Source organism: Stegodyphus dumicola, chromosome 10 (genome assembly GCF_044657685.1).
Source record: "Stegodyphus dumicola isolate Sdum_Otavi_A_Nest chromosome 10, ASM4465768v1".
In the NCBI taxonomy this organism is placed as follows: domain Eukaryota; kingdom Metazoa; phylum Arthropoda; class Arachnida; order Araneae; family Eresidae; genus Stegodyphus; species Stegodyphus dumicola.
In genome coordinates this window covers 95,123,262-95,151,216 of record NC_140777.1, presented here as the reverse complement: position 1 = coordinate 95,151,216, position 27,955 = coordinate 95,123,262, and the positions used below count along the sequence as shown (strand labels likewise).

Below are 27,955 nucleotides of genomic sequence, written 5' to 3'. Positions count from 1 at the left end.
AAAAATGTTCTCCCACAATTTCTTTAAAAACATTTTGGAACCACAGTACTTCCTTGGCTGCGTGGCACATTGAGAGGTACTCAGCTTCAACTGTTGACAATGCAGTCGTCTGTTGTTTCTTACTGCTCCATGAGACAGCTCCACCTGCTAGTAGCACCACATAGCCACTAAATGATCGTCTGTCAATCTTATCACTAGCCCAATCAGAATCACAAAACACTTCCAAATTCTTTCCTGTCTTTTGGAAAGTCAGCTTTAATTCCTTGGTCTGTTTTAGGTAACGAAGGATATGTTGTACACCAGCCCGATGTTCCTTGCTTGGGCAATTATTGAATTGTCTCATGTAAGTAGTAGCAAAAGCTAAATCTGGCCTTGTTCCTCCTGCTAGGTACAAGAGCCCTCCAACAGCCTGCCTATATTTTAATGCTCCTTCAGCATTCAACATGTTATCCTTAGTGGCTGTTATATATTTCATACCTGGATCTAATGGTGTTGATGCTACTTTAGCATCTTGCATATTGGTTGTTTCCAAGAGTTCACTAGCATAGACACTTTGGTCAAGAGTCACACAGCTATCTTCCCTTCTGCTTATCCTAATTGAAAGAAGGTGATGTATTTCTCCCAAGTCCTTGATTTTAAATGTAGCTGCAATATTATCCTTAAATTTCTGAATAATGAATTCTTTGCTGGACATTACAAGAAGATCATCCACATACACACCTACAATTAACTCCTTTTCTTTATTGAAGTAAACACAAGGATCTGCTCTGGATCTTGTTAGGCTCGTTGATTTCAGAAATTTATCGAGGCACATATTCCATTCTCTCCCAGACTGATGAAGTCCATAAAGGCTTCTCTTTAGCAAGCAAACTTCTCTGTGTGTTTTCTCATGCAGACTCAAGGGTGGCTGTTCCATGAAAATTGTCTCACTCAGTCTTCCATTTAAATAGGCTGCAGTAATATCAAGTTGATGAACCTGCCAGTCTTGCTCAACTGAGAATGCTAATAAAGTTCTAATTGATTTTGTTTTTATTACAGGAGAAAATGTCTCTTTGTAGTCAATTCCTTCGACTTGGGTGTAGCCACGAGCAACTAAACGAGCTTTATATCTTTCCACTTGTCCATCTTTGTTAAGTTTTCTCTTGAAGACCCACTTACATTTCACAACTTTCCTTCCCTCTGGCCTAGGTACTATGTCCCAAGTTTCATTTCGTTTCAAATTTTCCAACTCTTCTTCCATGGCTAACTTCCATTTTTCTGCATCTGGACTAGTTAATGCCTTTTCTAAAGTTTCAGGATCATTCTGGAAAGCTTTCTTGGGTGTTGAGCCTTCATATTTCTGTTTCTCTGATTGTCAGCTGCATTGCATTCCACTTGTAATTCCATTTATTTCTGGAGGATTTTCTTCATAAATCTCTGAATTTTCCATGATATAATCTTTTGTCCACTTAGGCGCTGAAATTTGTGTTCTGGGTCGAGTCTCCTTTTCTGGTATATCCTCGACCTCCTTCTTTTCCTTTTGAGGGCCTTCGTCTATTACTTTATTTTCAACTTCATCATCTTGAGATGAATTTCTTCCAGAAACTTGTTGTGGGTGCAATGTTATAATGTTTCCAGTCATGGAAGGTTTCTCTTCAAATATGACATCTCGGGAACAGATTACTGTACTGGTTTCTTTGATGTAAATGCGGTACCTTTCATCTCCATCATACCCAAGGAGATAGCCTTTAGCTGCCCTTTTGTCCATCTTTCTCCTCTTCTGAACTGGGATATGAGTATAGCAAGTCGATCCAATGATGTGCATGTGTTTTATTCTGGGTTTCTTTCCCATCCATAATTCATAAGGGCTTGAATTAGGAACTGAAGACTTGCCTGTCCTATTCAATATATAAATTGAAGTACTGATGAACTCTGCCCATAGGAAAGCTGGAAAGTCCACTTCCTCATTCGAGTATTTGAGAGTTCTGGCCATTTCTAGGACTGTTCTGTTCTCTCGTTCAGCACTGCCATTTTGTTCTGGTGTATATGGAGCTGTGAGCCTCTGGGAGATTCCATGCTTGTTCAAGATCTTGCGAATGGCTTGGTTGTCAAATTCTCCACCATCGTCACTGAGCATTTCTTTAACCGTATGCCCTAAGTTCTTAGCGTGAGCTATGAAATTTTCAAGCACATCTTTTACTTCTGATTTGTGCTTTAAGAAAAAGCAGTATCGAAATTTGGTGTAGGCATCTTTGAAGATTGCAAAGTAATGGTATTTCCTAAATGACTGATCAAATGGCCCACAAATATCTGCCGAGAACAATTCTCCAGCTTTTGTAACCGCTTTCCTGGTTCCAAACTTTAAACGGTGGGATTTTCCGTATACACAAGCTTCACATAATTTCATATCAGACTTAATCTTAATATTCAACTCTTTCTCTACAATGGCCTTTACATGCTTTTTATCTTGGTGACCCCATCGTTCATGATAAAGTTGGAGAGTTGATTCATTATTCTCAGTCATATTGATGTCAATGTGAGTTTCAGGAACTAAGGTCTTCATCACGGCTTTGAAGAGACCCCCACCAGCATTTCTTGTTCCATGCAGAACTATTTCACCATCTATTTTTAAATAGCAGTCCTTAAATGTTGATTCAAACACACTGTTTTGATTTCTATCTTGAGATGCTAACACAGAAAATGGATTTTTACTTATTTCTGGAACATATCAGACATTTTCAAGATTTTTGATTTGATTCATCCCATTTACAATGGTCATTATCTTGATGGTGCCTTTTCCAATTGCTGGTAATGACTTTCCATTTGCCACAGTGATGCTATGAGGAAGCTTAAATCTTTTGAAGTCTATAAAGTAGTGCCTGTTATTGACGACATGCTTCGAGGCCCCATTATCAATAAACCAATCATCAGAATTCGTTTCTGCAGAAAATATTGTATCATCTACAGCTAGAAGTGTCATATTTGCAGCAACACTGTTTTTACTTCCCTTGTTTGGCCCTATATGTGGACTGGGTTTCGGCGGTTTTCCATCAGCTATCCATTTCTTGCATGTTCTGACCCAATGTCCTCTCTGGTGGCAATAATTACACTTGCCATTGTTTTTCTTGTTAATAGATGATTTCCGCTTAAATTCCGGATTTGCTATCAATGCTTCCTGATCTCAAGTTTCTAAAAAATTTGGATCTTTCCGTAATTCTCTTTCATGGGTGCACAATTGTGTGGTTAATTCATCTAAAGTTCTCTTTTCATCACTAAGAAGTAACCAACTCGATTTGAAAGTACGATAACTGGGAGGAAGAGTATCCAATATTTTACAAATTAACAGCATTTCTGGCAGTCTGTTTTTTTCCTTATTTTCAAGCCCACTGTTCAGTTCATTCCATAGATTTTTCAATTTTGACAAATGAGCTGCCATATCATCATTTGACCAACTGAATTTGAAGAATTGTAAACATATGTTATAAAGTTGGTTATCGGACGAATCTTCGAATACTTTGTGAAGTTCCAGCCAAATGTCTCTTGCGCTGTCAAATCTCATTACCTTTTGTAAAGTGTCTTCAGTCATGGAGTTCGTAAGAACCATCATAGCGCAATTATTTGCTTTATTAAAAACCTTCATATCATCTCTAAATCTCTTTCGAATCTCTTCGGCGGCCGCATGATCAGGCTCCTCTGGCTTCTTCAGTTTTCCTTCCACGACTTCTAAAGCGTTTCGTGATAATTTAATACGAACTTAATTCTATATTTCCAAATAGGCCAATCACTTTTTCCGCATAACGGCTGAACCAATATCTTTGCAGCTTCCATTTTTGCGAACTAATTTGCCGACTCACGTAAGGCTTAAGAACTGCCGTGTTAGGCTTACGAACTGCCGGTAATGTTTATCTCCACTTCGCTCATAAATTTCCCCGCACAGTTATATCATGCTGGGTCCATAACCTGATGAAGTCTAACGTTAGGAATGGAGACAAATAAATAAGCAGAGGTTCATCTAAATTAACATATATTGAAACACAAAATGGCACAAGTACAGTAAATTCTACATTGTAAAGTAAAACAGTGACAACAACTAAAAAAAACGGTGCCAAGAGAAAAATATAAAAAGTGTGTTGCCACACATGTTGTAAAATACAAATGGGAAATATAATCACAAATAAAAGTTATTTGCAACATATAGAACTTGTAAAAATCTATTCTGAAAAGTTAAAAGAAGTAGCCCAAAGAGTAACAGCTCTTTCTCGTACTGAAAAGACTCTTCTCAGCTCAGAAGTTTATCCAATCGGATCTATGGTCCTCTAACAAAGATCTTGTCAAAGCTATACTGTTTCTTAGAAATTACTATTACTTCTTTTATATTAAAAAAAAAAAAGCTTTAACCCATGTGTATATGTTTACATATATACACATGAGGGAGTAGGAGTCAGAGTCGGATTCTTGAACACTAGAACGGTGGGAAAATCTTACCTACTAGAACGGCGGTAAGTGGTCATTTCGACCCTTTAGTGAAAGTACTGAAATAACAACGGTAAAACAATTTTAAATGCTATTCATTGACACAAATATGTACTTTATATGTATTTCAAAATTTATATTTAATATCACATGATAATTTATTGACTTTTTAAAATACTGTAAATGTATCAAGTACATGGCGATCAATTGGATCATACTACAATTACTCATTAAGTTGATATAAGAATTGGTTTCGAATAAATGGTTTCACAAATTAAAACTAATGTTAACTAAAATAAAACACAATTTATATAATAATATTTTTTTTATGTACTTACTCGAAAGATGATTCACACTCTAAATCCAGAAATGAGAAATGTACTCTAATGTTTCAGTTATATCATTATATCATTATATGTATAACTGAATCGATTATGTGAAGCATATCGTTTCAATTCTATTTAATGTTTAAAATATTAGAGATTACACATACATATTAAGAATTAATGCAGTTGATACAAAAATAATTTTTAACAATTATTCCAGTGCATTTTCCGCACACAACTTTGGAACAAGATGCACAATATTCTTGAGGCTTGTTTCCATTGCATATCTGTACTTGACGCTTTTTTCTCTTTACATCCATTTTCTTTTTTTTTCTTTTTTTTTTTTTTTTTAAGACTCAGGAAGGATCTTTGGGAGTTTTGAAGCTATATGTAGCACTCTTAACTCCTCTCTAATCTCAGTAGAAAATGTCTCTCCTGTTAATGGTGTTTCCTGTTATACTTTTATAAATTATCCCAGTGTTCAAAGCTGCGTGATCCAAAATATTGAAAAAGATATGTACTGGCCACCGTCTAGAAGCCGATTTAACTTAATATTTTTGGCACATCTGATCACGAATATGTACACCATACTTTGTTGCGTTGTAAAATGCTGTTGAATTGGGCAACATCTTGAGACTGTCTTCAGTTTTTACAGTAGAATGTAATGAGCTCAGTAGAAAAAGGCTTTTGTTTCTTTTGCCTTGATAGATGGGTGTGATATATATGAATATATCACACCCATCTATCAAGGTGTTGTCGATGGATAAAGATTACTACGCATATTTTTCAAAAATATAAGAATTTCTCTTCTGTTCTTTTTCGTTGTGCCGACCATAGTTGTATTTGTCTTCAGAAACACGACTCTTTGCAAAAGGTGTTGGTCCTGCTGTTTGTTTCAAAACATTATAATCAGGAACACGGCCGCAGACTGAATTTTTGGAATTTATTTCGTTCCATGTAATGTTTTCAGGAGCTGTAAAAACAGTTTAGCAAATACCCTGATCCGTTTTATTCCCATTTATTTCTGCTGAGTTCTTTGTTTAATTCGCTGTCCTCGGATTCCTTAATAGTTTGTGTTTGGAATTCATCTTCCAAAATCCACAGAAATTCTTCCATTCATCTACAGAAAAATTATCAATTTCACTTCCGTCAGACACATTTTCAGATAGTTCTTGCAACAATTTTTTAATTTCTTCATCCCTAAGACCTCTTTTTCGCTTATTAGACATATTTTGTAAAAGTTGAAAAAAGTAGAAAAATATCAGACTATCAGAAAATGATAAGGAATATGATTCTCACAATGTAAAGGAAAGGTGATAATGAAGTTGACCGCAGAATTCATATGTACTGAAATACTGATTTGCGATTACCAAGAAAACATCTGCCCTAACTCTTATCACCTGCAGTAAGTAAGCTGAACTAACAAACGGGAAAATACATCTGTAAAATAAACTATTTCTGAAAAGAAATGTAAGCATGAAAAACCCTGCATCTACCTTCCTTGCAATATTTTCTTCAAACGAATAGATAATTTCAAACAAAGGAACAGCAACTTATGTAGACATTACAAAGTAGTGAGACCACTCAGGTTTTTATCCCTTTGGGGGATAGTATGAATGCAATCAAAAAATCCTTATCAATGAATGTTTCTCATGGGTTATTTGACAATGCCTCGAGCAGAAAGAGGGATAAAAGTAAAGGGTTCAAAATGACCGCCATTCTAGGAATACATGCCAATATTTCAAAAACTAACAAACCTAGAATGCTGAAAATTTTTTTACAAATATTTGTTATCTATTTAGGAAAAGTCAAAAAATTCCAAACTATGTCTTCCAATAAAACAAAAGTAATCAACGGTCAAAAGTGTTCAGGGTTCAAAGTGACCACTACTACCGTTCTAGTGTTAAATTTCCAGGAGTCAGTCATTTTCTCTACTGACTCCAGAGCCTTGCTATAATTGAAAGGAAGGCAGAATAGGCATGGTTGAAGATAAAGTTGGAGGAATTAATGAAAGAGTTTTTGCGGTGGAAGGTCGTACACCTGTAAAGTGTTTTATGTGATAAAATAAATTTTATCACATAAAACACTTTACAGGTGTGTTAAGTAACTTTACAGGTGTGTTGTCATAGGAACTGTGTGCATTCAGTCTATTGCGAACCCATACGCATGCAATAATATTATTTATTTTAAGATATATTTTTCTGAGTGTGGAATAGGGTTCTTCGAAAAAACCTTATAGTTCTAAGGGTTTTTCGAGCCAAAAATTTTGAAGACCACTGAACTAGAACATCATGCAGAAAGTAAAATTAGACTTTCTGCATGATGATTTTTGATACTTTATTGAAAAAGCTGAATTGATATGTTTGTTCGTATCTGCTTGAATCAGCTCATGTGGCACCCAGTGACTGAACTTGTACGTCAAGTTTATGCGATGCATAGCTCAACTGATGGACATAGCACTAAAATCTAACTCTTTAACAAGCTCTCGAGTGGTTGCATACTAATCATCTTCCATGAGTTCTCACAGTGAGGCCTCATCGAAATCAGTAGGCTGGCGAGAGCACTCTGCTTCTTGAATGTCATAGTCCTTATTTTTGATTTTTCGGTACTAAACATTTGCAGTCCTTTGAAACAACATTAGTACCTAAAGCTGCAGACCTTTTGTACTAGAAGTAAGTGATAGTTTTAATCTGGTAGTGTAATAGTTCCATTTCAGACACCTTGTGCTTGATTGTAATAATATTTTTTATAGATTTCACTACACACTGTTCTAAAGTCTTTTTCTTTCACATGCCAAAAATCATTTGACAAAATGTAATTAAACACGCTAATGCAAATATTTGCGCAGATGATATTTTCGGTGAAAACGTTCGTTAAAACCCGATATTATTATTATTATTCAAAAGTAATTAAATAAACTGCAAAGTCTTGATAATACAATATTCTTTATCTCTTATTGGCTTGCTCCAGTTTTTGCCATTTTCTTGTTTTTAATCAGTTTCTGCCACTGGGAAGCTATAAACTATTTCCTGCGAGCAGGAGGACAGTCCTGCTTGTTAATATGGTTTTCTAAATTTCTGAAGTTGTCAGAATGATGTACTTTAAAGTTGTAGTTCACATTAAAGAACAGAAACATATCTAGTTTCCTCAGTTGATAAGTAAAAGGATGATTTCGGAAATTTAAACTTCTGTCTACATTAAGTGGCACGGAATGACGAATGACAGTTTGCATTGATAAGACAAATCTTGCTTCACTAAATTCATAGTTGCTGATATTGGCTGTATAAAATAAAAATACACCATTTAGACATCTTTGTTTTAATCGAAACAAAAGGAGAACTTATTAATTATCATTGCTGTAGTAATTATTTGAGAGCAACACAGAAACTGGTGGAAAAAATTAAGCCCTAAAACTTTGTAGATGCATCTTGAATTTCTGCCCTCTTCCCTAGATTATATAATCTCATCTGCATTTTCTTCTAGGTTACTTTTCAATAAATTTATTCAAATTTCTGTCATTTCAAATAGTTTGAAATATTATTTGCTGTATTGGTATTGGTTTTTATCTTAAAAGATGAATGTGTGCCTAATTCAAAAGTGATCTATTTTTTAAAAGTTTTGTTTAGTTATGTGCATGAAATAAAGGCTGATGAGTCTTCTAAGATTATAAGACAGTCTTAAACATATATATTTATTTAATTAACTGTATTCTTCTTTCTAGTGCTCAAAGATCTAGCATGGATTCTAATATAGATGATGTGTGTAAGTTATTACGTAGTACAGGCTATAGCACTGCACCTGGAGCAAAACGGCCACCAAATTACCCAGATGATTATTTTCGGTATGAAAGTATTTCTTCAGAATTTGTTTTTCTTTATGTGATACTAGGGATTGCAATTAAGGGCCAAAAGTTCAATACCGGTATTTGGTACTTTTTAGATCTTAATACCGGTAGTAGGAATTTTAGAAAAAGAAAGAAAATACGGGTGTTTCTTTGTTTTATTTGCCAGTTTTCGTAGAGAGCGTAAATATCACAAAAAATCATTTGTGGCGTTATAAATTATAATAGTATATAAAGAATTGCAAAAAAGTAAAGAAACAAGGAATAGCGTATGTATTTAAATCACAAAAAGTGTAAATATCACTATTCAGTCTGTGGTACTATTACAAATTTTTGAAATGTGATCTTAAAAAACATAATACATCAATACTGTCATTAAGCCTGAAACGTAATTTCGTGTAAAAATTACCAGCTGTCGAAAACACTCTTTCAGCATCTGTGCTAGTTGGTGGTACTGTTAGCAATGCGCAATATACTTTTTTCAAGTATTTACCTCTAAATCCCTCATCTTCAAATACTAAATCGATTTCTCGTTGGAAGGTTTTGGAAATAAACTGATTTCTGTAATTTATTTTGGTTTGTTGAAATATTTTTAGTTATCCCTAATTGTAATTTTTGCTCAAGAGACAATTCCTTTTCACTATCGATATTGACATTAGTGTCATCATCATCTTCGATAACTGTACCGAACTCTTCTGAATGTGGATAGGCTTGCGGGTAAAAAATTTTACGAAAATTTACTATAAATTTGATCAAATTTGATTTGGTTAGTCTCTTTTCTTCTTTCTCATTTTCATTTTAAAAAATCATTATAATTATGTAAATCCCGTAAGACATTTTCTATTTCGGTATACTTTTCTTCTGTGCAATTTTTCAGTGAAGTATATAATTCTTCAGATAGTGATGTGTGCTGTTCTTTCAGTGACTGCAACATGAAATTTATTGTTGCATTAGCTGTTAATAAATTAGAATCTCTCTGACATAATGCCTCCACAGCCAGTTTTATTGGAAGTAGAGCTGATAGAGTGAAAAAGTCAAATTCCTTATCGGAAAAATGAATTTGCCAATTAATTAATTAACAAATTTGTGTCATGTTTCATTTTTAAGTGTGTACGGAGTGCCCTTGTACTTCTTCCATTCACTTTAATAACTCTTGAACATTTTTTACATTGTACCTCCATATTCTTTTCATCATATAAATAATGAAACCAAACTGAAATATTATCAAGAGATTTTTTATGTTTTTTAAAGTTGTACTTATTCATTATTATGGGTTTATTAATTATGGGTAAATGATAAATCTGAGAAATATTTTGAACCCTAAAATATGATATGCAAATACAATGTGAACAGCAAATTCACCAATTTTAAAAAATATCAAAATTTTTTTAAATGCAGTCAAATACCGAAAATCCGCCGACCTGAAATCCGCCAACTCCTGAAATCTGCGTTGCCTCTCAAAATATAAACATTTAGTTTATAGGTTCCGGAAACCGCAACATGGAGTATGAAATATCGAAGAAAAAATACTTACTGGATAATGACGTCATAATTACTGAATAATAATGAGTCATAACAGAAATATCAAATTATTGACATCATGATAAAAGTTTTTTCCCTCCAATCTGCATTGAGGTAAAAAAAGCGGATGATTAACTCTTCTTTCAAGTTCACGCTTCACGTTGTACTTTCTGAGCTTTGTTATTTCACGAGATTGTTTAGTGATGTCTTTTTTTTTTTTTTTTTTTTTTATCTGGATATTTTGTGGATAAATTAAGAATATTTTAAATTTCAGCGCCTTTTAATACAAGGATATAATAATACAAGGACAGATTAAAACATAATTTAATAAATAATAAACTTTTAATACAAGGACAGATAAGAAACGCACTCGTGATTTTACTGCTTGCAACGTTGAAAACGTAAACACGTTGCATTGACGGTAATGAAAAAAGTGGAAATTCTGCTAAAGATGGATGTAGGTGCTACTGCTCGGTTTATGGCAGAATTGTATGGAATTGCCACATGGACTGTGTATGATATATGGAGCAATAAAGAAAAGCTGTTGAAATGTTATTGCAACAATGATTCTAACACCGGAAATCTCTACATGAGGCAAAATCGACAAACCTCGATGCTGTCTTGTACGAGTGGTTCCAGCAGTGATGGAGTGATGGGGTACCTATTTCAGGACTACTCCTGAGAGAAAAGAGGAAGCAAATTCATGCTGATTTAAAAATAGAGAAGCCTAATGTAAATGAACAATATAATATAATCAGTTTATATATGTAATAATATTTTAATACATATAATTAATTATTGTATTAATGTATATAATACAGTACAAAGTCTGCAATCTGGACTCATCGGGATTTCAGGATTAGGGGTTTTTCCGAATTATAGATCATCATTTTAAATCTGGTAAGATGGCATGCAGAAATTATAAAATTAAAAATATGAAACTGTAATTTATGAAATAAAGAGCAATTATTATCTAAAGGGTATCATATTTTACAAAAAAAAAGCTTAATATTAATTTGTTTAATGTATTAAACATTTCTTTCAATGTGTGCATGCGTAAAGCATACATCATGCATAGAAGAAATTTAAAAAATGCAACCAGAAAACTATTTGATGTGTATTTGTGATATTTATAATGACAAGGAATTTGATTTAAATCATATCAAAAACGGAGTACATCGAGATGAAATACTACATTTAGTAAGGAATTATAAGCCGAATAAAATAAAAAACATCTGTCCTGAAGGTGGGGATAGTGCTGACAGATCAACTTCCAGTTCACTGCCCGCCGCAACGTTCCCCCTCCCGCAGAGCAGAGTGAAATTGATAAACAGATTTCGGAATGGTTAGAGAAACAAATCATTAAGCCAAGCTGTTCTGATTATGCAAGTAATATCGTACTAAGTAGGAAAAAAAGAGGTTCATTTAGACTATGGACTTAAACGACACAGAAAACCTGGTGAATCCCTTTCCGAATATTTAATTGCTATGCGTGAAACAGCCAGTTGTGTTCTGTTGATGATTCATCAATTCTTGATTATGTAATCAATGGGATACTGGATCAGAGTAGTAACAAAATTATTTTGTATGGGTGTAAAACTATTTCTGAATTCAAAGAGAAATTTAAAATTTATGAGAAAATTCGCATTCCTGATACAAAGAATAAGGGTTATTCAAGTACTAACACACAAAATAAAGCATGAGTAAAGAACCAAAATATTATGACTGTGGAAGTATAGGGCGCGTAATGTATGCACTTTCTTTACGCGCGTACGTAAAGCATACAAAAAAAAAGTTTGTGGCTTTGAGGTCCGGATTATAAATTATTTCGAATAATGGATGTCCAGATTACAGACTTTGTACTGTAATTTAATTAAATGTATCCAATACGCCTTATTTATTTTGCACTTTTTGTTTGAATATTATCTTTTCTGTCCTGAGAACGCGAAATTCTAAAATCCGCACAACCTCTGGTCTCAAGCGTTGCAGATTTCTGGACTTCTACTGTACTATGCACTTTCTTCACAACTACAACCTTGTTTTCACAGATACGAATATCAGACTACAAATCCTGCGCGTGTGCAGTATCACTCTGAGCTGCAATAGGACAGAACAGTTTTGGCTTGCCTCCTTGGATGATTCACATATTGTATCACTTCTCTAGACTGTACGATGCAACTTTGTATTCACAGTCTTATTAATATCGTCCGTTAGGGAGACATAAAAACAAAAATGTATACTCTTTTGCTATGTTAGGGACCCCTGAACTTATAGCGTAGACAATTTAAAGAATTTCTAGTAAATACCAAAACAACAGTATTTAAACTTTTGAATACTAGTATTACAAAATTATACAAATTGCTCAAAATACCGGTATTCAGTATCTCAGTATACTGGTATTGCAATATCTCTGTGATACATTACTGATAACCTTGAACTGAGATACCAGTATAATTTCTGTTCCTTTTTTTTAAATTGTAGTAGTAAATGACAATTAATAACAAAAAACTGTTACCAACAAAAACTTTTGATTCTTTTCATTTTGACTGCTTTCCTTAATCTCTTTCTATTCATTTATCTTTTTTGAGAGGAAAAAAAATCCTCAGGTTTAAAATACAGATCCTGAAATGTATAGGGATAAAGATACAGTTTAAAAGTATATCCATGTGGTATGTGCAGACTTGCCAACTATCCTGATTTAGGTGGGAGACTCCCAATTTCTCATACAGTCAAAAGTCGTTAATTCGGACACCCATAATTCGGAATGATCTATAATCCGGACATCAAAACTAAAAACTTTCTGCGCATGCGCCGCGTTGACACATGCGCAGAGGCGTTCACGCGTGCACGTAAGACCTTTTACGACTGCGCATGTGAGTGTGCGCAAGTGCAGAATACGTTTTCGCGTGCACATTTTATGTATAATGGACGTATAAGCTAAATAATTATCTATTTCAGTTAATGTTGATGATTGCGTTGTTCCTTAATTTTCGAATTGCATCCGGCTTATTATTTTTTGCAGACTGTAAGAGCAATTTTATAAAAGTAAGCTTAAACTTTCGATTATATCAAATAGAATTTCCGATATATATTTGTTAATATGTAAAGGATCTAAAGCGAAAGTATGTTTTGAAATCCGAAATCTGTTTATCAATTTCACGCTGCTCGGCGGCGGGCGCGTAATGAATTGGAAGTTGATTTGTCAGCACTATCCTTATCTTCAGCGCAGATGTTTTTATTTTATTTGGCTTATAATTCCTTACCAAATGTAGTATTTCATCTCGATATGCTTCGTCTTTGATATGATTTAAAACAAGTTCCTCGTCATTATAATTCGCTTCCGATAGCGAAGAAAAGTGACAGAGGTTATTGAAAACAAAAAAATTTCGATTGACAAATTAGTCGGTGTTCTTGACACAGCAATTATAGGACTTGAACGGCGGAACTTTGTAACTGAACAAGAAATTATGTCTGTTTAATAGAATTAAAGAGAAAGTATTATCACATGAAACGAAGCAAAACTTAAACAACTTACATTGAAAGAAATGTTTAATAAAGTAAACAAATAAATATTAAGCTTTTTCTTTTTGCAAATTTTGATACCCTTTAGATCATAATTGTTCTTTATTTCATAAATTACGGTTTCATATTTTTAATTTTAGAATTTCTGCATGCCATCTTACGAGATTTAAACTGATGATCTATAATCCGGAATCGCCGAAGTCCCGACGAGTCCGGATTAACGACTTTTGACTGTATTATGAAAAATATCTCACAATTTTTATCTGTTCACATTTGTATTTTGTTTTGAAATGAGATTTCTGATGTTCAAAATGTTTTGCTTTATCTTTTGGTAGCCCCTTTTCTTAAGAAAGAAAAGTGATATTTTGTCAACCACTATCACTATTCACATATGAGTAGGTGTGTCTGAAACCATGCTGATTCGATTCGCCAGTGGGCTTCAAGGGCAGTAGTTCCTCTGTAAATATCAGTTGATGAGTACAAAACAAGATTGAAACAATTATCTGCATATGTAAACCTGATAAACAATGGGAGGTTCATGTGGTTATTGAAGTTGTTAATGGATTACCATTTTAAAAAATAAAATTCTCATACTTTTCAAAAATGTATACACTTAACTAAAACTCTAAACTCAGTGGCGTAACAGCCCTAGTGGGCCAATGCCTGCAGTGCCCCGAAAACTGCTTTCTTGTCCGTGGCCCCCGGGGTGCATAAGCATATGCCCTGAACAAGTGGTCAGCTTGGTCGCAGGTCCCCCACTGTTTAGTCCCCAAGCGAACTTGGTACTCATTTTATTGATCCAAAGGATGGAAATCAAGGGATGAAAGGCTGAGTATATATTGCCCAGCCTGGGGATCGAAACCTGGACCTGTGGTGCTGCTGCGCGATGCGCTAGCCACTGCACCACTGGGCCTCCATACACATAACTTTCCTTGTAGTATTTAATCAAGAAAATATATTTGAGATGTGTATTATTTATTATTGCAGTTCTTGATTTCCCATGGTAAAAGGGCATGTGTAGTAAAATGTGTATGCACAAAGACACAGGGGCATCTAAAATTGTATTGAGAAAAAAGGAAAAACTGATTTTTCCCATTGGAACAAAGGAACAAAAGATTATTAATGCAAAATGCCTGATTTACTGCCTTTTTACTTAAGCACCATCTATCATTGAATGCCTCCAATCATACGTGTTTTATTTAGAAAATGTTTCCCGAGAGCAAAATTACCAAGAAATATGTATGTGCAAGAACAAAAACACATGTAATTGTTAAAGAAATGAATGGGAAAAATAAATCTTTACTTCTTGATTGCAATATAGCTGCTCTTTTCTGAGGATAGAAGCAAAACTCAATTTAAAAGTTACTACTTTTTTTTTTTTTTTAAATCATGTGGCTTTAAAATTTGAGTGTAGTTTACTTTGTGTTTCTGCTATGGAAAGAGGATCTAACATACTTTATATATTCTTATAGCACAGCTACTTATTAAAATTTGAATAATAATTGAGCTCTCTGGGTAACAACTATAAAGCTGTTGGTGCATACAATGCACCAGTAATTGCACAGAAGCAGCACCTTTTTCAGCTTTTAAATTTTACAGCTGAAAAAGGTGCTGCTTCTGTACCAATAAATATAAATTAATTCATTGCTGATGTTTATTACTGATGAAAAAAGTTGTAAAAGGAAAGAAAAATTGAAACAATTCTAACAGCTGTGTAATATTAAAAAAAGACAAATTTTGTAACATATATAAATGTACAGGCTGTAAGTTTAACTTGTTTTAAAATTTTATTATCTGTGCTTTAAGTTTTGTTATGAAAAACAGGCATAGGTGGCAACTGCTATGAACAAAATTGGGTACATCTCTGTTACAGGGATGGGACCATGAACCAAACAGAGCAACATTTAGGTACCATGCCAAAATTTGGTTAATGTTATATAATTGGATTTTTTTTATATTATTGCTAATATTATAAATAGTTTGCACTGTTTTCAAATATCATGGCATGCATCGTTGCTGATATTATAAGTAGGTAGCAGTATTTTCAGTAATGTGTTTCTATTAATGTGAATTTAGTGTCATTTTATAAATATTATACTATTCGCAAGATTTTCTCACCAGTTTAGTGCATTATTGAAAGTCTATTTGCTGATGAGTAAAGAAGATACTGTAAGCATATTTCAACAGAAGGAACTTCACTGGTGGTAATAAATTTAATGAAATTTTGTTGCAGTAGCTGAGCTATGGTTGTCATCAATTTCAATATAGTACAGTATTTTTTTTTTTTTTTTTGTGTTAATCTAATGAAACTCCATTATATTTTAGATTTTTTTATTATTGCATTTGTAGGGAATTTATGGTATTGGATAACATCATTTTGTTCCTGTTGGTGACAACTCGATATTTTTCAATAAAACATTTGAAATTATAAAGTATGATTATTTGTGCATATAAAACATAAAAGATTGTACTTTCAGTCAATAATTATTAGATAGTTTTCTTATAATTAAATAGTGTTTAAAATATGAATTTTGTTTTTACTGTTTAAAACTTATTTTTTGTGTTTGAAAAATTTTTCAAAAGAATCTCGTAATCTTTGTTTGTCAGGTTGCATTGTCTGTGTTAATATTTATGAGATATTGGATAAAGCTCATGTTGAAAATGATGTTTCTCTAGTTCATTGGCATTTGTCTTCACATTTCACTATGATCCTAGCAATTTTAGGATGCATTTTCTTATCTAATCTGTCATATATATGCATCATCTTGGTAGGTCATAATTTCCACAAAGAATTGGATTCGTGTAATACAATGCCTTGAATGCAGTGTATCCACCATCTGTTTCACAAAATGCAGAGAGGACTGTTTAAGCGAATGCAAGTTTTCAATTCATTAGTGGTATTACTTTTTTTAAAGTAAAAGTAGCCTGATTTCTATAAAACCTCTAAACATTTGACTTGATGGAATTATTTGTTTTGTGTTGAGTGAAAGTAAGAAGTTACTATGCCGTTTTATGAAAATACCTAGAGGAGTCACATGTAAACCTTAATAAAAATGTGTACATTTTCTGAGAAGTGTAAAACTTATTGATATCCATTGGCAAATGAAAGTCCACTATGGTGAGGCATGTTTATTACTGTAGCAAGTGTAGAAGTAGAAGTTCAGAAATGTGATATCTGTGCCAAATGCCACCCACCCAGGTCAAGTGCACCGTGTTGTGACATCAAAGTCTATTGCAGCAGCTGAAGCCATCATGATGAACAATCACTATGTGATAGTGCATGAAATCGCTGCAAATCTGAACATAAGTCATGATGTGCTTAAGGTGCCTGCAAGGTGAATGCAACTGTATCTCACTCCAGAACTGAAAGAGTGATGCATTAACGCCTGTGAAGAAGTTCTGTGGTTCTTTGAAGCAGAAGGTGATGCCTTATTTGAGAGAATTTTTATAGGGTATGGAACCTGGATCCATTACCACCAACCCGAAACCAAAAGAGCAAGCAATAGTGCCATTCCTCATCATCTGAACCAGTTGTTTCTCAACCTTTTTTTTGCTACGCCCCACCTAATCATCTCTAAAATTCTTATGCTCCCCCTAGCACATAGATAATTTTTAACATTCAGAAATTAAAATGCTCACGAAAGAAATTTAAGTAAGGTTTTATGAAGAAATTTCTAGGCATTCTGACTGTCCTGATTTGAATTCTCCAATTGTTCTGAGAATAATTCCATTCTTGGTAAAGTTCATAGATGGCTTTCTTTGCCTTTTTAATTTATTTTCATCCAACAAAATTCAATGTTTTGTACCTACATATATTGAACCCAGCAAAATCCCATTGTCTAGCAAACTAGTTTCTCTTTTCTTCATTAAAGAAATGATTCCTTCTGCAATAAGCCATCCATTTCAGAAAGAACAAACATCATATTCTTCCATTCCTGCCTCATGTTAATTCTTCAGATTGTAGCTTTTTTTGTGTCTATATATAGTGTAGAAAGAAGGTGTCCAATTCTGCAAGATCATTCTACAGTCTTTCTGTCAGTGAAATATTATGGTTATCTACATCTTCTAAAAGAATCCTTAATTCTAACAACCTCTTTTTCATCAAATATGTACTTCCTCACTGTGTTGCTTGATCTATAATTAGTCCTTTTCCTTCTCACTTCCTAAGAATGGCATCAATTTTGGGAGTTCTTGCTGCTGTTGCTAAATTTACCATTTGTAACTAAATGGATCAGTTTAATTAATAATGGAAAATATCACATCCATCCTCCTTCCTTCAGGGTTGCCACGCTACCTGGAGAACCGGGAAAAGTCAGGGAATTCGAAAATTGACCAAAATATTCAGGGAAAAGTCAGGGAATTTAAGTATTTTTGTCAAAATCTGGAAAAGTCAGGGAAGTTCATACAAAGATCCCGCCAAAAAAAGCGATTTTTGCGCCGACGTCGGAAGAGGTAACTTTTTTGGCGAATTATGTATCACGTGAGTGTCATTCGGGTAGCTGGCATAGAGCCAATTTTCGCAGCTCCAATTTGATTGTCTTTTAGAAAGGCAAAGCAACTTTCCCGCAACTTTTGGTTTCCATTATTCTCGAAAATCGCATGTGCAGTGCAAGAACTAAAGAAAGTACCTGTTCTCATATAAAACAAAATGGGTTTAATCCCAGTATACGGTACCATGGAGGTTAGGATCAAAGAATATGTTTTGTAAAGAAGGAAAACCTCTCTGCAACAGACGTGGCTGTGGCTCCGTTCCATCATAGAGGGAAAACAGCTGTGCATGTCTGATATATCTGTCGCCAAAGCTCGAAACCGGTGTCGAAGTTCGAAGGTCACGTTATCAAGAGTTCATAAAATGAATATCGTTTAAAATTTCTTTAACCACTTGCGCAAAAAAGACGTGCCACGCACGTCGAGATGCTTTTGTCTCAAACCGCGAGGCATTTATCGCAAAAATGAAAATAACGTGGTGCAAACGTCGCCTAACAATGAGATTGTTTATTTCTCGAGTTACAGCTCTGGATTGCACTCGCAGATGCGGAGCGGCGCAAATGAGACACTTTACGGCTTGTTATATTGTAGCACACGGCACCGCAACTGTGAAGTTTAGTCTTAGCGCAAGTGGTTAAACTCTAAAGGAAAAGAAAATATTTTTTGGCGCAAGTAAATTAATTCATGGATTAGTTATTTTCAGGGAGAAAAAAAAAAAAAAAAAAAAAACTACGAAAATCCGTTTTTAAAATTATTGCGAAAAATCCAAGAAGAAACGTTTTCGCAATAATTTAAAAACGGATTTTCGTAGTTTTCTTTTTTGTTAAAAAGCGTTTCTTCTTAACACGTGTTTCTCAATTTCCTGTACACATCGCGGAGAGGGAAATTCTGGCCGCCAGGTTCCGTCGCCAAATCCCTTGGCAAATTTTCCCTCCGCATTCTAGCGGCGTAATAGCATTTTACTTGTATGGAACCTTTTCTTCTTTACATAGACGTTCTTTGGTTAGAATAATAATGGGATTTGGCGACATCTTGATGCGCAGTAAACGGGTCATTTTGGTCTTGGCGACAATTTTTAAAATCGTGCCAAAGCCTTACCATATACTAGAATTTTACCGCAAAATCTTTTTAAACCTTTTTTTTTTTTTTTTTCTTTTTAATAAATACCTTGCCATTTTGCAGTAAAATAAAAAAATAGTAATCAGTCATCTAGGCTAGCCATGTAATATAACTATATTCGCTAAAATATCGTTGATTATTCTAATTCAATTTTTAAGTAATTATTTTTATGTTAATCATATAATTTAATGTTGCTTCTTCCCTCTAAATTTATTTATTATTAGTAAATAATATTTCCAAATTTCAGGAAATTTTCTCTGGCATAATCCTGAAATTAATTATAGCAGTATGATGACATACCATCACGAAATTTAATGCACATATTTTTTCCTTATGTATGCTGCGAAATAAATATAAAATACCTCAATTTATTAAAATAGATTTCTTTCTTTTGTTTAGCTGCAGAATGTCTGCAAAAAAAGCCTTATTTTATTCCAGATTGGGAAGATTCTAATCTCAATCTTCAGTGGAGAAAACAACAACTATTATAATTATATTTGTGTTTTCAAGTGTTAGGTGCCTTTTAAGAACATACCTCACGCAAATTAAATTTACCTAAAATCTAACCTAACTATTTAGCATTGTGCTGTGATTTATAAGGACTGGATTAGCCTCATGTTGAACTGGTGATGATCATGAGTAATAATTAAATAAAACATACATTTGTTATCCAATATATATACAGTCAAAAGTCGTTAATTCGGACACCCATAATTCGGAATGATCTATAATCCGGACATCAAAACTAAAAACTTTCTGCGCATGCGCCGCGTTGACACATGCGCAGAGGCGTTCACGCGTGCGCGTAAGACCTTTTACTACTGCGCATATGAGTGTGGTGTGCGCAAGTGCAGAATACGTTTTCGCGTGCACATTTTATGTATAATGGACGTATAAGCTAAATAATTATCTATTTCAGTTAATGTTGATGATTGCGTTGTTCCTTAATTTTCGAATTGCATCCGGCTTATTATTTTTTGCAGACTGTAAGAGCAATTTTATAAAAGTAAGCTTAAACTTTCGATTATATCAAATAGAATTTCCGATATATATTTGTTAATATGTAAAGGATCTAAAGCGAAAGTATGTTTTGAAATCCGAAATCTGTTTATCAATTTCACGCTGCTCGGCGGCGGGCGCGTAATGAATTGGAAGTTGATTTGTCAGCACTATCCTTATCTTCAGCGCAGATGTTTTTATTTTATTTGGCTTATAATTCCTTACCAAATGTAGTATTTCATCTCGATATGCTTCGTCTTTGATATGATTTAAAACAAGTTCCTCGTCATTATAATTCGCTTCCGATAGCGAAGAAAAGTGACAGAGGTTATTGAAAACAAAAAAATTTCGATTGACAAATTAGTCGGTGTTCTTGACACAGCAATTATAGGACTTGAACGGCGGAACTTTGTAACTGAACAAGAAATTATGTCTGTTTAATAGAATTAAAGAGAAAGTATTATCACATGAAACGAAGCAAAACTTAAACAACTTACATTGAAAGAAATGTTTAATAAAGTAAACAAATAAATATTAAGCTTTTTCTTTTGGCAAATTTTGATACCCTTTAGATCATAATTGTTCTTTATTTCATAAATTACGGTTTCATATTTTTAATTTTAGAATTTCTGCATGCCATCTTACGAGATTTAAACTGATGATCTATAATCCGGAAAAATCGATAATCCGGAATCGCCGAAGTCCCGACGAGTCCGGATTAACGACTTTTGACTGTATCTTAAATTTTATTAAGTATCTTAAGTGGAAAACTAAACAAAATTATCAAACAAAGTATACCAAGAATAATTAAGAATAAGTGTCCTCTGAGATTTCTTGAATAATTAAGTGAATTTGCTACACAATACAAGTAATACCATAATTAATTTACCTCTTAGCACAGCCAACGTACATTACGCGGATAGACTGGAATTTTCTTGAAACACACCTGGAAAACCTGGAAAAGTCAGGGAATTTCATTCTCCTGTTTGAGTGGCAACCCTGTTCCTTATATTTATTTATTAATATGTCAATAAAATATAAAATAATTATTTATTAATGTATGTAGTCCATAAATAAAAATAATAACTCGGTTTGCCATCTTTTTTTTTCCCCCAATTTACTTTAATTTAATTTCAACTTCAAACTGCCCAACAAAAACTGAAGTCGGAGTTGGAGTTGACGTGTTTTTAGCAACTCCAGTTCCAACTTCTTTTACCCAACAATATGCCTAACTCTGATTCCAACTTCCATGACTCCAACTTCGACCCTACAGCCCTGCTGAAAAGTCTTACATAAGGTTCTAAGATGTAATCCCAATATATCTGGCCAGTTACTAATCCACTGTTGAGAATGTGTAGGGGTGTATTTCCGTCAATCATTATTCCTCTCCCTACATTCACACCTGCATTTCTGTCTTCAGATCAGGATTTCACATTCCTCCAGATGAAAATACGTTCAGAATTAGATATTAAACTAAATCTTGACTCATTAGTATATAGAACTTGGAACCAATGATATGCACTCCACTTCTGATGTTCTTTGTACCAATTTAAGTGATCCCTTTCTTGCTGTGAACACAGTGAAACATGTACATTTCTGGAATAAAGTTTTTTTTTTTCATAAGCCTTCTGTACCCAGTTTGCTGCGATACAAAAGTTCTTTCGGTAGTTGCAAATTCTAAACTTTACTACCGAGCAGTAGACTTCTTGTTGTGATGGGGCATTATTGCCAGATATCAATTTTGAGAATCAGTTGTTATTTGGTTCATAACCTTGTTGAGGCCTCTTTACATCGGTTCTGGAGTTCTGATGCTATTTTCTGTCTGTCGTGAAGTCTTCATATATCTCACTGCTTCCATGGTGCTGCTTCTAAACAGCAGGTGATTTATCACTTCATAGATTCTTTCAAATGATACTTCAGAGTAATTACAAATTGTTTTGAGTTCTTACACAAATGAAATGCTGTATTGCAGAAATTCGCTCAGGTACTAATTTTGAGTCAAGCACTTGATTCACTGTCAAATGATGTAAACCCTGATTTCCAAATCAGAAACAGCTTAATCTCTTTATCTCTCACACATTCCTTGCAAAAATAGATTACCTCAGTTGGATGTTTTATGAAATATCATTATTTTTGGATATGTAAAGATAAATTTGGACATGAATGTGGAAAATGTAATATAATGTGCAAAAGAAATTGAAACAGCTTTGTGTTAACCAGCGGCAGGTTGTGCTGATGATTCCATGTAATGATTATTACATTTGTTGAGGTTATGTAATGCCTACTGCTTTTTGAACTCAAAACATATTTATTACAAATTATGAGAAGCTATATTATATATATATTATAATAATATGGAAAACAAAGAACCGTTAATGTAGGTAAGCTTACTGTCATAATTATGTGAGCAACTTTCTCTAGTCGAGAGTTCCAGAGTATTCTGGTGTGTTCAACAATCTGCAGACTGAATTAGCTATGCCTCCTTAATTTGTTGGTTGTATGATCTCCAATTCATTATATCTGGAACGATATTGGAGGGAAAACTAGATCATTGGTTCGTCAGCCCTTCTGAAATCGAGAGGCTTTGAAGACAGACACGGTGCAGAACACTAAAATCTCTTGTACTGTCAACTGGAACGAGTTATTGCATGTGCAGTGTCAGACGATGTCATCTGACACATTATAAAAGCTCAAAAACAGTGACTTCTGGGGACCGCACGCATGATTTTCTCATTTCTGTGTGGTTCTCTGCAGCTTATTTAACTGCTAAAAACAACTATGTCATAGAAATGGAATGTGTGATTTTTTTTATTAGTTTAGTTAGTTATTGGGAACTAAAGATTTATCCAGATCTATTATACAGAAATATTATTGAAGAAATCAGAGTTTGTATCTTTCAAAAACAGAAAAGAATTTGTAAATGATATATTTCCTTCAGTTAGATTGATACGTATATCTAGAAGAAAAAGCTCATACCTCATAATGGTGATGTTAAAATACACTCTTTTGCAAAAGGAAAATCGAAGCACCAAGAAGGATTTTTGCAATCGTGACAAAATTTGGTATGCAAAAACATCTTGATTGAACATGCAGATGATCAAAGTTTCAAGGCAAATGAACAGGAATTAAATTTGCCCTGCTGAAATGCAATTCGCAAAGTATAAAACCAGTAACAGAGGCGGAAATTTTATCTTTTTTTTTTTTTTTTTTTTTTTTTTTTTTGTTGCTGCCATTGTAATTCTGTAAAGAAGCAACTAAAGATGCCATTACGACGATATCAAAGACCTTACAGACAGCTAAACTACTTCAAACGTCGTCGCATTGTATGGTTGAGTGAAGCTGGGTAGGCATACCGAGCAATAGGGCGCCACCTGCAGCGTAAAGACGCTGCTGTGCAAAAATGTTGGCAGCAGTGGTTCTTACAAGGACATTGCCGATGAAAGGAAGGTTCTGTAAGGCCAAGGATCACAAATGCGAGGCAAGATAGATGATTGTTTGTCAGGCATGAACTGGCGCAATGGCGAAATTTCGCCTATTCAACACACTACAGCCACGTCTGTGCCTCCCCTGGTACCGTCCACCATCTAATGGCGCTTTCCTGAGATGGGGTTACACTAACAGAGGTCTTTAAGACATTTGCCTTTGACCCCACAGCGTTGGCGGAGTCGTCTGGAGTAGTGTCGCAGCCGATCATCATGTTTGCCATCAGACTGGCATCGTATAGAGTTCAACTATGAATCCCGCTTCACTCTTGAAGCAGATGACTACCGTGTTTGTGTCTGGAGAGGACGGTGGCCAACGGTTCCAATCAGCCTTTGTTTTACAAAGGCATACAACCATAACCCCTGGTGTGATGGTGTGGGGCACTATTTCTTATGACAGCAGGTCATCTTTAGTTATCCTTCATACATCTTTAACAGCTCATGGATATGTTGATTCCATCCTGCTGCTGGTTGTATTACCTTTCATGGCATGTCATCCTGGGGCCATTTTCCAACAAGATAATGCCAGGCCACATACCGCTTGCATATCTCTGGACTGTCTCCGTGCAGTTGATACTCTTCCTTGGCCAGCAAGGTCACCAGACCTTTCACCAATCGAGCATGTCTGGGGCATAGTAGGCCGTCAGATTCGGGCACCTCAAAATATCGCAGATCTGAAGCGATAACTGAATGCCTGGCAGACTGTGTCGCAAGATGACATTAGGAACCTGTACCACTCCTTGCCTTGCCAAATTCAAGCATGCATTGGGGCGGTTCGACCAACTACTAATTTGAACACTCAGGGGATGATTGTGACCCATGAACAGATACTATGACCTTGATTTTTAAATTATTTTATTATCTGTGTATGAGCTATACACATATTTCAGTTTCATCAAAAAACAACCACTTCCTTCATGGTGCTGAAATTTTTTGCCAAAGAATGTATGTCACTGACTCAATGTTTTTTATAGAGTTAATATTTCATAAATTAGTTAGTGTAATTTTATTGGTGCTGAAGTCTGTCACCTAATAATGGCATGAGACATGCAGCTCTGATTCAAAAGCTATACGTGAGAGAATGTTTACCTGAGTTTACTCTTTGATCAATGTGTAATTTAGAAATCGCATTGCAAGTAGGAGGGAAAGTAATTTTTGAAACTGATTTCAAGTATTAATGTAACTCAAGTAAATATTTGCAGCAACAGATAAGAGAACTTCTCCTATAGTGAAAACCTAAAAATTATAGGAAAATACTTCATATGGGCAGTAATGCATTTGAAGGCATTTTGCTCGGGTTGTTTGTGATTAAGGATTAAATTTGAATCGTAATGCTGTAAAAATATCAAATATATAAGCAGGTAAAAATTTAATTATGAAATAATAATATCAATTAAGTAGATTGTAGAATAATACAGAAATCCTGATATTTTTAGTTTCTGATAATGGTTATATACATTCTTAGATTTGCATACCTAGTGAAAACATGAAAACTGATGTTATGTATTCGTAATATCTGTTGTCAATGTTGATGGATGTTTAAGTGAAACTGCAAACAATTTAAGAGAATAGTGAAGTCCATTCATTCATGATAATGAAATCATATTTCATTTTGCTGTTAAAGATAAGACATATCACATGTATTAGAGATATACATGTAATGACAAAAAACCATTGGATATATTTAAATCGATAAATCTTTCATGAAATAAGGAAGTAATGGTAATAATTATGTTGACATTAAGCAATATTTTAAATGTGGAAGGATTTTTTAATTGTTAAGAATAGGAGGTTTATAATAGAAAGAAATGAAGTTTCTAAAAGCAAAAGAGGAATATTTTGATTACCCAATGTGTTCGGTAGTATAGGTTTAGTTCAGAAAGGTGTATTTTGGTATAAAACAGCATTTACGAGGGCTATCCAGAAAGTAGATTACGTTTTGGAATAAAAAAATAAACAAAGTATAGGAAACAAATTTTATTATATACAGATGAAAGCCACACTCAAATACTACTTTTCTACATAGTCACCATACAAATTAAGGCATTTATCGTAGCGATGTACGAGCTTGGAAATTCCTTCGTCGAAAAATTCGGCTCCTGCGCCTTCAACCACTTCGTTACCTCTTCTTGCAGCTGTGCGTCGTCATCAAAACGCTGCATAGCCAGCCACTTCTTCATTGCTGGGAATAGGTGGAAGTCGCTCGGTGCCAGGTCGGGACTGTACGGCGGATGAGGAAACAACTCCCACTTAAAAGATTCAAGAACTTTACGAGTGACATTTGCCGTGTGGGGCCGGGCGTTGTCGTGAATCAACAAGATCTTAGAGCTCAACATTCCTCTGCGCTTGTTTTGAATTGCTCTTCTGAGTTTTTGGAGAGTTTGGCAATACCTTTGAGAGTTTATTGTAGTGCCTCTTTCCAGGAAGTCCACCAAAATTACACCTTTTCTGTCCCAAAAAACAGTCGCCATCATCTTCCTTGCCGACATTGTTTGCATGCATTTCTTGGGTTTTTGGGGAGAACTTGTGTGCCCCCACTGCATTGATTGCAATTTCGTTTCACAGTTCACATGTTTCACCCATGTTTCGTCACCAGTAACGATGCGATCGAGTAAAGAGTCACCATCCTTATGGTAAGCGTCCAAAAAGTTCAACGCTGCAGCCATTCGCTGATTTTTGTGGTCCTCTGTCAAGATTTTTGGAATCCATCTTGCACAAAACTTGTGGTAACCAAGCTTTTCGCTGATGATTTCGTGCAACAAACTTCGCGAAATTTGTGGAAAACTCAAGGAAAGTTCCGTTATTGTGAAATTTCGATTTTCACGGACTTTAGCATCGACTTTTTCGAGAAGTTCGGCGGTCACTATGCTGGGTCTCCCACTTCGATCTTCGTCGTGAACATTGGTTCGGCCATTTTGAAATCTTATGACCCACGGACGCACTCCACCTTCAGTGATAATGTTGTCCCCATACACTTCACGAAGCTGCCGATAGATTTCTATCGGTTTACAGTTTTTTGCAGTCAGAAACCTTATTACTGAGCGCACCTCGCAGCTCGCGGGATTTTCAATTAACGCAGACATTTCAAACCGTCACAGTATCTGAACGGAGCACAGCACGAACCTCTCACTAGCACGGCTAGATGCAGACTGAGCTGCGCAACGCTCTGACCCCAAGATGGCCGCGCTAGCCCCGCCCCTAGCGGACACAGACGGAAACGTAATCTACTTCCTGGATGGCCCTCGTATAACATTAAAGTGAAGGAACATGTTTTCCAAGAACTAATGATTGAGATGTATTGCTTCAAATGTTACTTTATTTAAGGTATTCAATTAAAGATCTGCCTGCAAGAAAGTAAATATCACAGGCACCGAACTTGCAAAGAGATATTTAGTCTTCTTCCATGTATTCTGTAGCATCTGAGGCATAACAGGTTCACATGCTGTAATAGTTCTTCCGAAAAAATCATCTAAATCTTGCATTGCTATTTGGAACATAATGGTTATCCAGAAAATTTATAACATTTTGGTTGCCACTCTGCTTACTTAATGAGCACGAATTATAGGCATTCTGTAATGCATTACTTTAGAAAGGAAATTTCAAAGCTATTTATTATCCCAATCCACTACCGGTTTGCCTCATAAATGTGGTAAATATGAACTTTTGTGGAAGATGGTTGAGTCTTCTAATACACTAAAATCTCTTAAGCTCCTGTTTGTAGTGAAGATTACACAAATTACTACTGTTAATGAGAGAAGGATCATTATAACCTTCAAGTGCTTATTTTAAAGTAATAGACAATAATGTTTTGGTCTGCCATTTGTTGGTGATAAAGCATGATGAATTTAATTTTTAGAGAAAAAAAAAAAAAAAAAAGTATCACAAGATGCTAATGCTGTTGATTCCTGAGATATTTAAATTTCTTATTGGTAGGCATTTATGTGCACACTCTGTAAAGACTGTGTTTAATACATAAATATGGATTTTCAAATTACAGTTATTGTAGTCCTCAATTTTTAATGCTGTAAGTTTCTAATCTGAAAATGAAAATATTCTGGGAATATATCATTCTTATTTTGTCTAATAGAAGTAGGTACTTTTAGAAAAATTTTGTAGAAGTTTGTTGAATCAAGATTCTTTATTTCTGGTTTTGTATATTATATAATATTGCAAAAAGTCTGCAAGTTTCAAATAAAAGCATTAAT

General features: G+C 34.6%; 1 protein-coding gene across 2 annotated transcripts in view; it reads left to right on the top strand.

Annotated features, from left to right (window-relative positions):
- Positions 1–27,955, top strand: part of Strump (WASH complex subunit strump) — a 272,405-nt gene that overhangs the window by 71,558 nt on the left and 172,892 nt on the right. For both annotated transcript variants that reach the window (XM_085825272.1, XM_085825271.1), the window contains exon 5: positions 8,500–8,619. In XM_085825272.1, coding sequence (XP_085681398.1) covers positions 8,500–8,619 — 120 coding nt within the window. The remainder of the gene's footprint in view (positions 1–8,499; positions 8,620–27,955) is intronic.